Source organism: Pseudochaenichthys georgianus, chromosome 21 (genome assembly GCF_902827115.2).
Source record: "Pseudochaenichthys georgianus chromosome 21, fPseGeo1.2, whole genome shotgun sequence".
In the NCBI taxonomy this organism is placed as follows: Eukaryota; Metazoa; Chordata; class Actinopteri; order Perciformes; family Channichthyidae; genus Pseudochaenichthys; species Pseudochaenichthys georgianus.
Genome location: NC_047523.1, coordinates 29951588 through 29969328, shown reverse-complemented (window position 1 = coordinate 29969328; position 17741 = coordinate 29951588). Strand labels below are relative to the sequence as shown.

The following is a 17741-nucleotide window of genomic DNA, read 5'->3' as shown; positions in this document are numbered from 1 at the left end:
TACCACGGACAATTCTACATCGCTCTCGCACAGTTCACATTTATTCACCAAACTCTGAAATGAGCCACTTCATTTGACTTAATTTAAAGAGATTGCAGTACACTTTATTTAGCAAATGAGGGTAAAAGAAGATTTGTGTTGTTTTCTTTTTGACATTTGTATTGTTCTGCTTCCCAAAGACTGCAGAACAGAAACACTGCAGAATGCTCTCTTAAACAAAAAGGTATACAGTAAATTCTACAAGTGTGATTGTTTTAATAATTCCCTGTGGATATTGAAAATGATTTTTTCTTGGATAAGCATAAGTTTCCAAGATTGAAATACTCCAACCAGACTAGATTTATTTTTGATTGTATATACTAATACAATACAATATGATGATCTTTTTTAATACCGGATCAAGTCTGAAGCTTTTCTTAAATCATTTTAATCCTCATTGTCCCGCTCAAAAGCATCTTTTCAGATAAAAAACTTAAATTCGGATGCGTATTGGCAAGAATTTGGCGATGTGATGTGATATCATGGAACATGGGGCAGGATTCAATATGTTGTGATTAACTAGGCCTTATAGCAACTTTTGTAATGTCATTTATGGATAAATTGTCATAGTATCAAACCACTGTATGCAAAACTATGCGGTGGGGTCTGCATTTGCATTCCTCACAGTTCCTGTAACATCCAACATCATGGCATTACAATGTGTCCAATCTGAACCACTGTTTCCCAAAATCCTTAGTTTTTCAAAGATATGATACCGTATCTCCCAAAATATCGCAATACTAACGTGTATCAATATTTTTTTTAACCTTTATCATTTTCAATAATTTAACGAAGTGCACTAAGGGGGGAATTTTAACTTTCTTCCCCTGTTACATTTAGTGAAGAGCAATGATTACTAGTTGCTTTAAAGATATACATTTGACACATGATATTACAATTTATATGACAAAATACAAAACAGTCGCTCCACCTCAGATTGCAAAATGTTTGCCTACACTTTTCTACATTGATGAACATTTTCAATTATATAATTCTGTTACTAATATAACAATGAAAAAAGTAATTATACTGTTCAATGTGACTGTGGATTTTGATCTTGGTACTTTCTTTTAATGCAGAACTTTCACTTAAAATGGAATACCTTGTATGACGTGGTATGGATACTTTTATAAGTAAAGGATAGGAGCTAGCGGGCTGTCAGGGTATAGTTTGTAACGGTCATATATCAGCATAAAAAACTAAAAACCATGCACCTTCAACAATGGAGAGTTTCTTTGAGAGACATATTTGTTGTACAGTCTATGGTTTCAACTGTCTGCCATCCATTCCTCCTTCGTGGACCAGCTTTTTTGTAAAACTGTATGATGCAATGCATCTCATTAGCCATGATGATATGCTCTTCTATTTGAGACCTTCCAGGCTCTTTATTCCCTCAAAGGTCAGCTCTTTCAACTCGGCTTACTACTGACCAACAACCTTTTCATGGATTTAAATTAAATCCGCTGCATGTAGTTTGGCTGTAGTGTTAGGCGACTCCATGCCTGCTGAAGGATGTCAAAGTATCTGTCATCCACTGCTATGAAAGAGAAACTCTACACGGTGTGCTGGGTAACGTACAGATCATATTAAGCTGTTAAGTTGATTAATGTTAAGCTGTCAAAAGAAGATGTGATTTCCCAATGTTTCACCATTGTTAAAGGCACAGCTCGCTACGGCTTTCTTTTTACAAAACTGAAAATGCTTTGCTTCTAAGTTTAGCCCTCTCTTTCACTTAGGTTGTATTCATTTTATATATCTGTTCTTGGAAAATCAAACCAGAAAGCAAACAGGCACACATAGGGTGAAAAAGAGTCTCTATAACGTCTGACAAAAGACAATGTTCCAGGGATCCTTAAGGAGTTTCTAGGAGTTACTGAAACGATACTCTCAATCATTAAGGAACTTGAAGTTCCTGCAAAAGCCTGAGAGGTTTGTCCCATCTGGTGTTATCTACCTGAGGTGGATTAGGGGGGAATTAAATACCATCCACACTTCTTAGTAACCACAGTGGCTGAATTACAGAGGTGATTTGGGACGCATGGCGCTGAGCTCCGTAAGTTAGATCGGTTGCAGGAGCTTCATTCTGCAGCTGACGGTACAACAGCAATGTGCAGATACATCTTCATCCTATGAGAGTGTGTATGTAAATGTGTGTGTGTGTGTGTGTGTGTGTGTGTGTGTGTGTGTGTGTGTGTGTGTGTCTGTGTGTGTGTGTGTGTGTGTGTGTGTGAATACCAAAGATAACCCTGATTCCAGCCACAGACATAAATCAAACTGCAGCAGATACAACGGGACTGACCAGCGGGAAACTAGACACTGCAAATAAGAAAGGGTTTACAATGAATGTATAGAACATGTGATCTCGGCAGCTGCTGATGTCAGCAAACACAGCACCCGGAAAGAAACGTCACTTCTTTCTCAATCATTTAGAAGTTTACAGCTGCATTTGAAATACAATTCCGCAGCTACATTAATTAATTTCAATGTTATCACAGATATCTCTGCTCATCTTAACCCTGGGTGGGCTTGTGATCATTCAGGATAACTGAGGGTCTGCAGAGCCGTTAACCTCCTGTCAGCATATTTTAACGACTCCCCAGACGGTTTGGGGAATTTGTAGACAGGAGTTTAAAATGTGTAAACCACTTGTCCCGTTAGGGGTCAACCTAACCAGCTCACCAGCCCTGATAGCTTGTTTCCTTCTTTGGTTACTCTTTATTCATTGAACAGATGTATAATGCAGAGTTTATTATGCTAAAGGAGACCAAACTAAAGACTTTTGCATTTCTTATTTTCCCTCACTGTATTTACTATGACCATGCACCAAAACACTGAGGAGAATTCCTCGTGATCTGATTTACACCACTCAGCATACTTACAGACACCCGATCTGCGGTCACTGTTGACACCTTTCAAAAGCAGCCAAAGATCCACTTATTTTAACTGCCATTTGTCTTTCCTCCATTGGTTTAGTGTTTATTTTGTGTGTGTTTTTTAATTTTTAATTTTACCATTTGTATATCTTATATGATTTATTCACAAGAAGCCCTTTGTGTTCAATGTCTGTCACAGTTTGAAACCCCTGATCACTTTTGTTGCTACTTCATTCTTCAGAGCAGGAGAAGCGTCGTTCAAAGAAACGTGTGCTATGTAAAGCTCTGAACTGAGAGTGTTTGTTTACATATTGGGCAGTGTTTCAAGGATCTGTTGACCATTCAGCAGCAGCCTGAAATAAAACTGTCTGGTTAGTTACTTAGTTTATGGCAAGTTTTCAATGCTAGTTTACAGAGCCTCTGAACTCTGAACGCAGTAGCAGATGTGGAACTGTATTTATAGCAGCTTCTTAGATCAGCAACTTACTGTAAGTTGTGTGTGTGTGTGTGTGTGTGTGTGTGCGTGCGTGTGTGTGTGTGTGTGTGTGTATATGTGTGTGTGTTGTAACCAGATCTCAGAGGACAGAATTAAGACGACCCTGTCAACACACCCTTGATCACACACACACATACCAACCCACATCTCAAGTTCTCCCTGAGCATACAGGGAACATGTCCGACTGCACACTTAATATGACTCAGTTTTCAGCGTGTCGTACATTGAGAATTAAGTGTCGTTAAAAAATACAAGCATGCAGAATAAAGCTCCCTGAAACACTGACTCTGGAAAAAGAAGGTCGAGATGGGATTTGGAAAGGCATCACAAATCATCGGTATTGTTTTGTTATTGAGAATTTATTCACATTTCCATCTGAGTGACTTCGACCAAACTCTTTAAACTGTCAACCACACACGCTCAGAGGGTCACATATTATATGCTTACCCCCTCTAAACCCTATAAAGTACACCATACACACTAAAGCTGGGAGTGCACTCCCTGTTTTGGTTCTCAAATGATATAATACAACCTGTCAAACGAATTGTTCTTTTGAATACTGTTGATAAAAACCATGACATAGTAGGTTGATGACAAAAGTTCTGCCTCACAATGGCATCTTTAATTTTGTATTTTTATAAATAGATCTGAGTTCAAATGTAGTTTAAAAGTGTCTTCATTGTGATACATTGTTGATGGGGTCGAAGTAACTCATTGCAAAGTTACTAAAATGACTCAGTGATTTATGACAGTAACGAGTGCCCTAATGCTGGATTTCATTTATGTGCTTGACTAAATTACCGTTACTTAAGGGCTTGTTATGTCACATTTTATGTATCAAATGCTCTGGTAAATCCACGACCAGCAGGCAGCTTTGGTTAAGGTTAACCCTCTCTATGCCACTCTGTCTCTTTTTCAATTTCAGGATGCAATACACAGAAAGAAAGTCGGCTGAAAATATTACCAACATTTAAAGAATAATACAAAAATATATATACAGTTCATTAAAGGTAGGGTAGGTAAGAATGGAGAAACCTGCTTGAGTGCGCTAAAATCTGCCCCTTCCTTCAGACTTCCTTACAGAGCCCCTCCTCCAACACACACGAACGCGCACATGACCAATGAGGGCACGAGATAAATGTGTTCACGAGATGGGAGGCTGACAGGCAGGTAGGCCATCCAGTCATTTTAGCCGGGCCGGCTAAAATGATTGGTTGTGCTTTTTACAGCGCTACGGCTTCCACAGATTTTTGTATGGATTTTTTGTCAAAGCACTTAAGATATTCATTGCTATCGGGATGTTAAGAGCATTCCATGGAATATAACAACAAGTGTTTCTGAAGTGAATTACCCACCCCACCTTTAAGTGAACTAAAACATATAAAAAGGCACATTTCCAATGGCAGCATTTCAAAGTAATTTCTCAAGGAAACACATTATGTTGGTGTAAGTAATCTCTTAAATTTGACCTATTAACTGTAACTATTCACTATTACAATTATTGAAGGTGGAGCTCTTTATTGGCAGGTCCACCAGATGTCAGGTTACACAATCTTTAAATAGACACTAATCTGTATTTACAATCATAAATAATCTCCCAGCTAATAGGAGCGCAGTGACGGTAATCTGAGCTGCTATGTGTCGGCTTCGTGTTCGATTCCAGCTCTGTGTTGTGACATGTTGTGACAAACGTAATGATGAGCTGTAGTGGCAAATGCAGACAATGACTAACAGCTCTGCTTTATGAGGATAAATTTAGCAGCAGCACGGCAGACTGTTAATCTACAGATATCTTAATGTCAGTCAGAAAACACACACAGCAGTCCTGGCATGACCTGGCCTGGCAGATTTTGGCTTTTTAATATTGCTTTTAGTTTTTTTTGCAACTACAAGTGGCGCAAGAGGGTGGATCAACATGTTATTATTAACGTTAATGAACTGAAAACACAATGTGAAGCACTAAGTTGTTTATAACGTTCAATGACAAAAACCCAAACAACAACCAAACTTGAAAACGCAATGAGGTGTTGCCAGGCCCTAGACGTGTCAAACTCAAGGCCCGGGGGCCAAATCAGGCCCTTGGTGGATTAAATTTCGGCCCGCAGGATCATTTTTTATTATTATTAGATATGGCCCGCCGGTATATTGCACGCACACCTTCACTCAATCCTGAGGGTGTCCTCAGCTCAGAGCCTGACCCCAAACATTGATGAACTTGCACCCGAGATGAGATGCCAAGTATCTGGCTTGAACTATCACAGAGCAGCAAACTGAGCTCAATGGATGTTTCTTGCGACAACAGGGCATGTTTGTTTTTTTCTTTGAGGGAAATTGTTTTTTTTAAGCTGTTCATAAGAAATGACTCCGGAAAAGCTGCAGATAGAGCCATAAAAAATGAATGCAACTGATTATTTAATGTTGTTTTTATAGGCAATAATTTAAGCTTTGTTAGTTCCAGGTTTAACATGTGCAATACATTCATTTCAATAAGTTTTGCAATAAACATTGAACCAGTCCGGCCCTCGACTAGTACCCATTTTTTTTTATTTTGGCCCACTGTGTATTTGAGTTTGACACCCCTGAGCATACCCTGCCTAATTGTCAATTTGAGTCCTTATTTGACAATCATTTTCATAATGATTGCATTATGCTGTATTGAAAAAGTCTAAAAACTAGCTAATGTCTTCATAAACTCATTAGAAAAATATTCAATGAAGTAGAAGTAGTGTCATCTTCTCACAGACGTCCATAATATCAGGCTTCTTTTAAAACCAGTGGATTCTCCCCCTCCTGGATATTTGAATCAATACAAGTTGAATGCACTTGCACATTGGCTTTACTTTGAGGCATGGGGGTTTACCACTTGGATTTACCTTCAATCCAGATGGATTACATTATAATGCATTTAGATTAAGATGTGTTAAACTGGGTTGTGATTGCTTAGTTTGGTTTAAGTACGTGTTAACACTAAAACCAAGCCTCAATCCAGTTTATCCAGATCAACATCCAGAGCTGTTTTAGTAATCCTCATCTTCAAGGGTTGGGCTGGATTTGGATTATAGTGCATGTGAAATAGGTGTCAGTAGATTTGAGTGCATTCAAAGTTTGCTAAAGCACAAACAGAATGGCTTGAAATACATTATAAAGCATTTAGAATAGCTTAAACTGGTTTATAGTGTATTTAAAATGTTGTCAGGTTGGACTGATGCTACAAATCAATGAGACAAAAACTTATCCTACTCTTGTTCCTCGCTCCTCCTCCTCCTCCTCCTCCTCCTCCTCCTCCTCCTCCTCCTCCTCCTCACCCACACTGTTGTTATCAAGGGATTTACTGCAGGGCTTCTACAAGCTGTGACTATAATCTACTTGGAGAGATAGAAGTAATACATGGATGTTTCTTTAGAACAACTCTCCTGTGATCACTGTGTATGTATGTGTAACCACTGCTCACACCAACATTTGGATTTACACTATAGAACCATAGCTGCTTTTCCTCGAAAGGCGCTCCTAACACTGAGTGGCTCTTAAATGTATTTGAGATATGAATAACAGTCATTTGTTTTGCAATAGTCTTGTTGTTTTTATTGTGTGCTGTGCTGTGTACAACCCTTCATTTGGTCACTGGGGAGTAAATGTACTTCTCTACCATCTGCTTCTTTAAATGGAGATGAAGGACTCTTACTGGCCCTGTGGTGACTGGACACATGGGCTCATTATGTGAGCCACTCATTCACGTTCTTACTCTCGATCTCCGCATTATTACCACTCTCTGACTCCAGCTGCTGCAGCGCCATATGTTCCTCATGTTGTTACTGAAAAGCATCAGCATCAGCTGCTCAGGTCTCCAGGTTGAAATGACATGAATATCAGAGAGAGATGGATTTCCTCCATTTGCTTTTCTCAGGCTTTGCCAAGAAGTGTCGGTATCACTCAGCTCACAGGCCAGCTGAAGATACGTTCACTGGCATTCCTATGTTGAAACACATGGTTACCGTTTTAACAGTTGATCTGAAAATCAGCTTTTTTTAAATCAAATCTCGTCTGTTCTCTTCCACTCAAACCAAAGAGAAATAGTAAAAACTCTATTTTATAATGACTCCTACAGCAGTGGTTTGTTTCCTCAAAGGTATTTGAATGATGTCTCCAGTTTGACAAGAAGCACAATTATACATCTTCCATCCAAAAAGAAAATGACGCAAGCAAAGTGGATCAATCTGTAGACATTTTATATTTAAAACTTGGTTTCCTGTTTGTTATTTTGAATAGAGAATACACTGCTGTGACATAAAAAAATTCTTTGTTAAAGGTTTTGGGTGTTGTCATGTGTCTAGCAATTTTTTTAAATACATCATCCTCTCTGTTTAATGTTAAACAAGTCGCCAATAAACTCCAAGAACTAAAGAGCTCTCAAAGTAATCAATAACAGTGCCATCAGTTATCTGAAACCCATGATTCAAACCCTTTGTCTCTCTTTTATGCAGGGAGTGTGTGTGGTGCAGTGGGCGGTACGTTGCCAGGGTTGATCGGCGCCACTGGTTCCTCCATGATGATGAAACCATTCCTGTCGTTTCCTGTCGAGACGGCTTCGCCAGTCGGACTGTTCCCAAACTTCAACACGGTATGACTGTGTGAACGTGTGTGTGTGAGGGACAGTAAAAGTGACAGCGTGTCGCAGCTGCAGGCCGTACAGGCTGACTGTGATAAAGAGACCTGTCAGCATCACTCTGGCATCATCCCAACCTAAGCAGGCTCTTGACCTCTGACCTCCGTTCGCCTCCTGCAGATGGACCCGGTTCAGAAGGCCGTCATCAACCACACTTTTGGCGTTACGTTGGTACCCAAGAAGAAACAGGTCATCTCATGCACCATGTGCCAGCTGAGGTTCAACTCTGACGTAAGTTTTTCTGTTTGTGTTTCCACGTAAGTTTGGCATCTAAATCCGATTCTTCACATTCTTCCAGTCAGTTTGATTATGTCTCTGTGATCATCGTCCAGTCATATGAGTCATCTGTGGTCATGTTGCTATCAACATTTCCTGAAATCCTTTGCTCCGTCTTCCCCAGAGTCAGAGGAGAAGAATGATACCAGTTTCATCACCTATTGTTCTCCATTCAGTATATGTTTAGCCTAGCTTAGAACTAAAACCTAGACCAAGGCAGGAGGAAAGTGCTCGCCTAGGTCCATGGAAACGGATGGAAATGAAATGCACACTAAGAATAAATCAATGTGGTCTTCATTTATTGTAAATGTTGTCTTTACGATCTGACAGCTCCACAATGTGGACAGGAGTTTAGACATGTAGCATCCTAGTTACTGTCTCCAGGGATTGGTGAACAAATAGCTTGAACGCTTATTCTCCTTTTTACTTATCAATGTCGACACCTGCTCATTAAACAAGATATAGCAATGTAGCTGTAGGAGTTGTTGAGGGTCGGGTTTATTTGGAGCTAGGCTAGCAGTTCCTCACTGCTATTAGTCTTTGTGCTATGCTAAACTAAACCACCTGAAACTATCTCTATTCACTTATAGATTATGATATCTACTCATCATAAGACCGATAGTAAGATGATTTTTTATAACTTGTTAGGTGACACTTTCTATGCCACTAATGTTGAAAATGGCAAAGATGTGCAGTATAATTTCTCACTTAAGCTCGAGCTAGAATTCATGTAGGTCCAGGACTAAATTCATCCTGGACCTACATGCTTTCAGATGCACAGAGATGCATCTGACTGAAGATGAAGTGTTTCTTGAAAAATATTTTCTGCAGGAAACTTCTAAGGAAAATGTTTGGTTATGATAGAGCTGAGACGTATACTTTGTGAAGCTTGTTTGTATTTTGTATGATGGATAATCCTGTCAGAAGAGCCAGTGTGTATCAACAGGTGCGACCCCTACCCTCTTTGTTATTGCAGCGCTGTGTGAAGGACACACTCTCCTTCAAATAATGATTGCTGAAAGCTAACAAGCTGCATCGTTAGTGACATGCCAGTCAAACATGAAATATTTATGAGCTGTTACAATTATTCATGAGTGAACATGAAAACAGGAATCACTTCCGTAGGGAGGAGAGGAGTAAAAGGGCAGCAAGGGCTCAGTCTAGTACATAAAGAAAGCTGAGTCATTGAGAATCCAGACAGACACATGAGGACACTGTTAACCTGGAGGTTTGTTTCCCTGTGGAACAAAGACAACATCTCTGCCTTCCATTTGGATACCTTATCTGGATAATGAAAAACAAGATAATGCACACAGGTTATTGCAACCAGGTGAACATTGTTATTTGTCCATTACTTTGGCGCAGGACCTAATACTTCCAGAACTAATTCAATTCTAATCTGGTTCTGTAGTTAAGATGAAGCGGCATCTAGCAATGAGGCTGAAGATTGCAACCAAGGGAATACACCTCAGCTTACCTCACAAAAGATAAGTTCACTTTCAGGGATTTCTGCCAGTTCTCAGGGAAAAGTTAAACATATGTAGAAGTGCCTAAAACCTACATTCTCTCTAATACTCAGTAACTCAACTTGTTGCAAGTCTAATTGAATAGAAATCTATGAGAAAACCGATGACAGAAACGGTCATTATGAGTTCGTACTGAGTCTCTAAGCTAGTGGCTCTGGGGCTGAACAGGAAGTCACATCAGCACTTTAGCCCGACCAGAAAGTGAAATCTCTCTGTGTGTCTCTTGCTTCAGTCTCAGGCAGAGGCTCATTTCAGGGGCAGTCGTCACGCCAAGAAGCTCAAGTCTCAGGAGAACAAGACCAAGGCCAAGCTGTCAATCACCGGAGAGACCAATGGGAGCAGAACGAGTCCTGTTTGCCCCGCCCCTCCTGTCTCAGCAAACAGCATCACCAATCAGCACACAGGTTAATTGTAATAGATGATCTTAACACTGTTAATGTTACTGATTTTCATTTTGGGAAGTGGTTTTAGTGAATTTATTTATTTATTACTCCTTGTCTTCCTCCTTTTACCCATCCTTCCTCCAGATCTCTTATCGGGCCTCACAGACTCCTTTACTCTCAATCCCTTCGTCCTCCCCTCCTTCTCCCCTCCCTCCTCCACCTCCCCCTCCTCCAGCAGACCAGGCAGTGAGCCTCCTCCCTCCAGTCCTCCCACCGCTCTCCCTGCCCCGGGCCTCTTCTCCTCTTCTTCCTCACCCTCTTTCCCTTCTTCCAAAGCCTCTCCGCCTCTCCCTCCTCCAGCTCCTGTCACCTCCTCTTCATCCCCTGCTGCTCCTCCTCCTCCCTCCCTGGCCTCTTCCCAGGATGCTCCTTCCTCTGCAGAGACAGAGGATGAGAAGGCGAAGAAGCTGATGTACTGCTCTCTGTGTAAAGTCGCCGTCAACTCTCTCTCTCAGCTGGAGGCTCACAATGCAGGTGAGGGGGAATAGATGAAGTATGGATGTGGTTTCATCTGCTGCCGTTTTTCATGTCTTCAGTTGAAGCTTGAGCAACTTTTCAATCGCATGCTTCATATACCTGATGATTGATCTGCTAAGTGTGTTGTTGTTGTTATAGACGGCAACTGTGTCACCTTAGCTACATGTACAAACTTTTTGCAACAGATATATTTTGTTTGTTTGTTCTCTGATAAGCAGCCAACTCTCACATTTGTAAGTGTCCTTGAATGCATCAACAGGCAGCGCTTTCAACACTCATGTTACCACGTGATGATGATTCCTATACTTTCATGACTTCAGCAAGTTGGAAGTCTCTGCAGGTTGATTAAGAAAGAAATGAACTGAAAGAAATGGGCTTGATGGAAGTAAATCTATCTTTAAACAACAGCAAGATGTTGTTTTGTATGGAAGTTTAGTTTCTGATTGTTTCTATCTGCAGGTTCAAAGCACAAGACGATGATGGAGGCTCGGAGCGGCGCCGGGCCGATCAAGGCGTACCCTCGTGCCGGGGCCAAGCTGAAGAACGGCAGCAGCTCCATGCTGAAGGGCTCCGGCCTGCAGAACAAAACCTTCCACTGCCAGATCTGTGACGTTCATGTCAACTCTGAGATCCAGCTCAAACAGGTAGAAACCCAGGGAGCAATAACTTTATTCTAGTGTTACACAGAGCCCACTCTGTGACTCATCCTGTTCAGATCTACAGTCTCCTTCTGAGCAAAGCCACAAAGCAGCTTGTTGTACCCAATGAGCAGTAACATTAAAATACCAACTTGAAAGGCACCTTTCTATTCATGTTTTTGTTTCTAATAGCTTTTGTATCTCCATTATGTAGCTAGAAAATGATTTACTGTTTTAAACAACTCAACATTTTGGAAGCAAAAGGCATTCATTGTGAAATATCTGAGTTCACATTTTTGGGAGGCTTTACGTATTGGAAATAATATAATAACTTTGTTGTTGTTGTTGCAGCACATCTCCAGCAGGAGGCACAAGGACAGAGTGGCTGGAAAACCCAGCAAACCCAAATACAGCCCGTACAACAAACAGCAGCGCAGCCCACTCTCTGTAAGTCTCTCTCTCTCTCTCTCTCTCAAATTGTATTACAAATTGCTTTATTGGCATGTACTATTTGTACAATATTGTGCCGATCAACAAACTCATCAAGTATAAATGCTGTTATGGATCAATATTTGGGGACTGTAGTAAATCATTTCAGAATAAATTTTTGAATCCTTAATTATGAATCAATTCATGTATTTGCTTTTTTAAATATGTACTTGTTTAACCTCCTTTTTTCTACTCACCTTTCCCAAATTCCTGTCCTCTCCTCATACTGTTTTCTCCTTGTCTCCTGTCTGTTTTTTCTTCTCCTCTCCTCCTCAGAGCGAGTTGGTGAATCCCTCCATCTCTCCATCCTTCCTCTCCACTCCCTTTGCTCCTCCTCCGTGCTCCCTCACCACAACCATCTCCCTCTCTCCCTCCTCTCTCTCCTCCCCCCTCTTCACTGCCAACTCCACACCCCTCAGCCCCACCATGTCTCTTCATCCTCGCCCTCCCTGCTCGTCGTCTATCTTCACCACCTCCTTCCTGCGTCCGGCTCCTGGACCAATCAGAGCGAGCCAAGGATCGATCCTCTTTGCACCCTACTGAGCTCGGCGTCGGGGAACAGGAATCAAACCTGTGACCTTTGACCTCCAGTTTGTTGGAGTGACAGATAGTCCAAAAGAGACATAAGCTCTGCCATCGTGGCTGCAGGGATTCAAACCTGCAACCTGCTCACCTGGCTTCGAAGTGAGACTGAACCTCCTCCGTCTTCTGGATGTTCTTGGGACGAAATGTAACAACTGACCCGACGGCAACCGAGGATTTTATAAACCAGAACCGAACAGAGACTAAAAGGAATTTACTCAGACATTACAAGAAAAGCAATACCTCTCCCTGGAAAAAGAAAATCTGCTTTCCAGATTCAGCAGATTCTAAACAATCAACAAATAAACACTCAACTTATGAATTCTTACTAGATTTTTTTCTTTCTTTGACATTTTTACCAAAAAAGAGCCCCTATAGCTACTAAAGAAGATGGAGTCTCTTGTTCTCATGTGTCTGCAGTTAACCAGGATTTGTGAAGAACCATAATGGACGAGCAGAATCTAAACACTTGAAAAACTCTTCTTTCTCCTGCTGGAGGAGCGAACCAGCACAGACCTGATGTCAGACGTCCTCCATCATGAACTAATGCTACTGCTGATGTCTTTATATCATATCAACACTGGATTACGATGCCACGAATGTTGTCCTGCACTAAGTTTTGACCTGTTCCTAACATACATCATCTGGAGCAAACAAACTGGGAAGAAGGATAAAGATAAGGCTGGCAATATTCTTTATTTCTTTTATTGTCAACAATACGACACATAGACACAAATGTGTTTGTCTAGCAATACTTTCTGACCTCCTCAGTCCCAAACCTATTAGCCCTTGGTGAGAAAATGCTTGGCTATTTACCTAGACAGCTGACCTTGCAAATGTTTCTCTAACTGGAGGACATAGTGTTTGGTTGGGAACCATTGTCTGATCTGTCCGTCCAATTCTTTTAGAAACGTTACATGAATGAAAGACTCATTATTTTTACTCTAGTGCCACCCTCAGGATACACTCCACACGACAAGTGTGGAGTGTATCCTGAGGGTGGCACTAGAGTAAAAATAATGAGCTCAACTAAAGGATATTAAAAGGATGCAAATAGGTCCTGATCGATCGTCCTTATATTCAAGGTGGGGGTGAAAAAACTAAAAATAATGAAAACACATTTAATAAGTACGATGCATTTCAAATAACTTTTTAAAGCTTACATTTATTTATTTGTCAAATGGCTAATTAGATGTCTAATGTAAGAACCATTTACGGATGAAGTGCAAAAGTTAACTAGTATTTTCCAAGCAATAATCAAAACATTGACAGTGCAAATGAACGCCATTGAGCAGAAATAAGTCCGAAATAACATAACAAGCACCATTTTTATGTAAAATGAAAGTGATAACACTGGAGGTTATTTTGTATGGATTCAAATGGTCGATATTTTCCTGTCCGTCTTCCTGCCTCCTCCTGAAGCACTTGAAGCATCTCAGTCTTCCAATAATGAACAAAAATCTGTTTAAAGGACAGTATTTTTGTCTGTGTTTATCTATGCAGTATTTTGGTCTCATGGTGTGGTAACTATCTCATCTCCTCGCCATGCACACTACTCAAATGTTGATGAAGCTGGTCAACTCACTAAAACAAAGCTCTAAACTCTTTCGCTGAACTTCCTCCTCCGTTGTCAAATGATGTCTTCATGATGCAATAATGTAAAGATCAGCTGCTGCTTTTCTATTTGCTTCCTTATCAGCAACACTGAGGCCTGAGAGTCTTCACTGGGGTCAAGTTACGATACTGGAATGAAACAAAACAGAATGCACTGAAGTGTTATTTCAGGTTGTAGAAAATGTCTTGAAAACTGAGATTGTGAGTGTGTGAATGTGTGTGTATTCTCTCCGCGCTTCATCAAATTGAATCACTTTGCTTCCAAAATAAAAGTGTGTATGTTTCCCATAGGACATGCGCACATTGAGTAAATTAAGTGTTTTTAAAAGAGGGGTTAAACTGCCACACACAGGGCTCTTATCTTTCATTAAATATATTTTAAAATGATTAAATCTGTTTTTTGAAAATCAAAGTTATAATTGTGGTTGCACATAGATTCAGTTCTCTTAGACTCACCTATCATCGCCCTTTATGAGTTTAGATTGAATAATGCACCATTCAAATACTTCATACATGGAAACAGGGTAGCTTTAATCAAGTTTTAAAACAATAAATAGTTCAGATATTTCAAAAAGAAAAGAAAGAAAGACATGTCGTTTAAGTTCAGAACAGCAACATGTAATCATCCTCTTTCATTTCATTCTGTACAGTATTTATTCGTCCGACCTTGTTTTTTTTATGATGATTGTGATGCAAATATGCAAAGGAAACGTGTCAGGTTGAGATGATTGAGTATCATTTTTCTTCTTATCTTATTGCTGTACATTTGTTTTATTTGTTTTCATTAAAAAATGCTGAACTTACTTAAGCAAAACACCTGAGTAATTATTCCACTGTGATGAAACCTCAACCACTCGCAAAGAACCTAAAAGATCCCCATGTTTCTCAAATAACCCTCTGTCCACTAGAGGGCACTTAACCTACAACAAGAATGTTCACTCAATAATTTGCTTCAAATGTAAACTGTGGACAGTTTGGAGGGAAATGTGAAATAAAATAATGTGAAAAAGAGCTGCAGAAATTATTTAGAAACTTTTCCTCCTGTGCTGGAAATATCTGGAAGAGGCTCTATTATGCTTTTTTAGGTTTTTCCCTTTCCTGTAGTGTGTTATATAGCTTTTTGTGCATGTCAATGGTCTGCAAAGGCAACAATCCCAAAGTTCCCTGAGGCGAAGTCCCGCCCATCTACTTCCGAGTCCGACCCATGGGACCTTATTTCGGAAAAATTATGTATTGAAGTCAATGGGGAGAGAAAACTTATCTTTCGTTTGTCGTAAAACTGTTGAAATATAAGACTATGAAAAATACGCAACAAGAAAGACTACAAATCCCAGAGTCGTGTAAGTGATGTCATAATTGTTTTCCTCCACTAAATATAAGAGATGGCTAAGATAAGATCAATTTAACAAGGTGCCTGTGTGCTTAGTACCAGGTTGTAATCATACCAGCAATGGGTCTTGCTCGTACTTTCGCTTCCCGTCTGATGAGAGGACCAGGAATGGCTGGATCAAGTTAGCTACCTAGCTAGTAGCAAGCACGCTAGTTAACATTACAGCCTTAGCCTTGTCATTTTTATTAGCCTTAACATGAAGTAACATTAAAGGTGGGGTAGGTAAGTTTGAGAAACCGGCTCGAGATACACTTTTTGTTATATTCCATGGAATGCTCTTAACATCCCGATAGCAATGAATATCGTAAGTGCTTTGACAAAAAGTCCATACAAAAATTTCATCTGTGGAAGCCGTAATACTGTAAAAAGCATGACCAATTATTTTAGCCGGCCCGGCTAAAGTAATTTGGATGGCCTACCTGCCTGTCAGCCTTCCATCGTGGCACAAACTTATCTCGTGCCCTGATTGGTCATGTGCGCGTTCGTGTGTGTTGGAGGAGGGCCTCTGTAAGGAAGTGGCAGATTTTCTCCGGTTGTGTATTTTCAAATTCGAGCGATCTCGAGCCGGTTTCTCAAACTTACCTACCCCACCTTTAAGTAACCCAAAATGGTAAACAGTAAGAGTAGTAGTTATATTTTGTCGTGAACCCTTTGAAGAGTACTGTCACACCGGTGTGATCATTCTATAATATACCGTGCCCGGATCCCCCCGGGGGATAAATGCTAACGCTACGTTAGCATCGGCGATCTTTTCTACTTCATGCTATCTGCACAAATGGCCGTTCAGGGAGAATCGAAAGAAGGCAGGCAGCTCTGCATGACATTCTTCTGGACGTGTTTCATTGCAACCCAGTCTCACGGCATTTCGTGTTCACCAACACGATTTTTAATAGTGAGGGTAGTCAATGCGCTTGTTTGAGATGAGCTGCTGCGTGCAAAATAACCCGGTGGAATAATAAAGAATTTCATGCGTAGCATAACAGATAGTTGGATTGCTGTGTCAGCAATCCCACTAAATGATCCCAATACGTATGATTGTATGAACTATGAAAAGATCTTCAAATAAATACAAATGTATTTATTATAAACGTTAGTCCTTAACATCTATCACTGTGTATATCACCATTCAAATTTTTTTTTAAAGTTGAACAACCCCCACACAGCTCAGTAAAGACTGAAATGTTGACTTTATTTGATCATTTCAGTAAAAACTAATGTTCATATTTCTCTTTTTGATTATAATACTGATGAACGTTCAAAACAAAGCACTTTGGCAAGTTACCACATACGTTTTAAAATGCTTAATAAGCACCGTAACTTTCATGATATCATTTCTCGGTCATAATCGGTTGTTTCAGTGAACGGCCGAATGTTGTGTGACGGCAAATGCTGCGGCTGCAAGGCATTGTGGGGCAGCATTTTCTCCTCTCCTTTCAGTGAGGGAGGTCCAGTGGTTCCTAAGCTAAAGGAGGTTATAAAGGAAGTTTGAAACCTCCTTTCCTATCATCTTTTGAACGGCACTTATCATGGCTGCCACTGAGGGACTTCCGGGTCATTTCACTCCGTTAGGAAGGTTCCTAAGCTAAATGGACTATTCGACTTCAGCCAAGGTCCCATGGAGGTCCACCGGAAAGGGAGGGACTTCGCCTCTCTAATCACTCCAACCCAACCCCTTGTACGTGATAAGCTAAGGGGCGGGACATCTCTAAATGGTTTACCAATCACAACAGAGCTAGCCAGCTAACTAATCAGAGCAGACTGGGTGCTGCCGCACAGCCAGTTTGAAAAAAAAACTTTAAACCATGTTAACACGTCACAGTAGAAGCACAAAATACAAATATGAACCTGAAAATGAGCATCATATCCTCTTTAAAGAAAAAAAAATTGAGCAATGTTCAACTTTTGAAGCTGAGCTGGAAGCGTCAGCCAATCAAACACGTTTATGCAAATCTGACAGTAGAAGCGCTAGCCAATCAAACCGCGTGTAAGCAGGGAGAGCCAGACCGCAGTTCATTTCCTCATTTTTTTTGTACAGCAGCTTTTCAAAAATCTTGAAAATCTTGGAGCTGGGCGTGTCTGACAGCTTGGGGATTTTTTGCGAGCAATGCGACCAACAACCATTCACATGAATCTCCCACCCCCGACATACAAAGCAAAAAACCCCGGGGATTTTATGCGAGCAATATATATATATATATAAACTCCCCAAACAGGCGAAAACCTACCAGTTTCACC

General features: G+C 40.5%; 1 protein-coding gene across 2 annotated transcripts in view; it reads left to right on the top strand.

The window, feature by feature from the left end:
* znf385b (zinc finger protein 385B) overlaps positions 1-14919 on the top strand; it is a 45285-nt gene extending 30366 nt beyond the window's left edge. For both annotated transcript variants that reach the window (XM_034109359.2, XM_034109360.1), the window contains 7 exons: positions 7890-8026; positions 8192-8302; positions 10106-10277; positions 10401-10790; positions 11253-11437; positions 11783-11878; positions 12197-14919. In XM_034109359.2, coding sequence (XP_033965250.1) covers positions 7890-8026; positions 8192-8302; positions 10106-10277; positions 10401-10790; positions 11253-11437; positions 11783-11878; positions 12197-12463 — 1358 coding nt within the window. In that variant the 3' untranslated portion in view covers positions 12464-14919. The remainder of the gene's footprint in view (positions 1-7889; positions 8027-8191; positions 8303-10105; positions 10278-10400; positions 10791-11252; positions 11438-11782; positions 11879-12196) is intronic.
* Positions 14920-17741: the final 2822 nt, after the last annotated feature.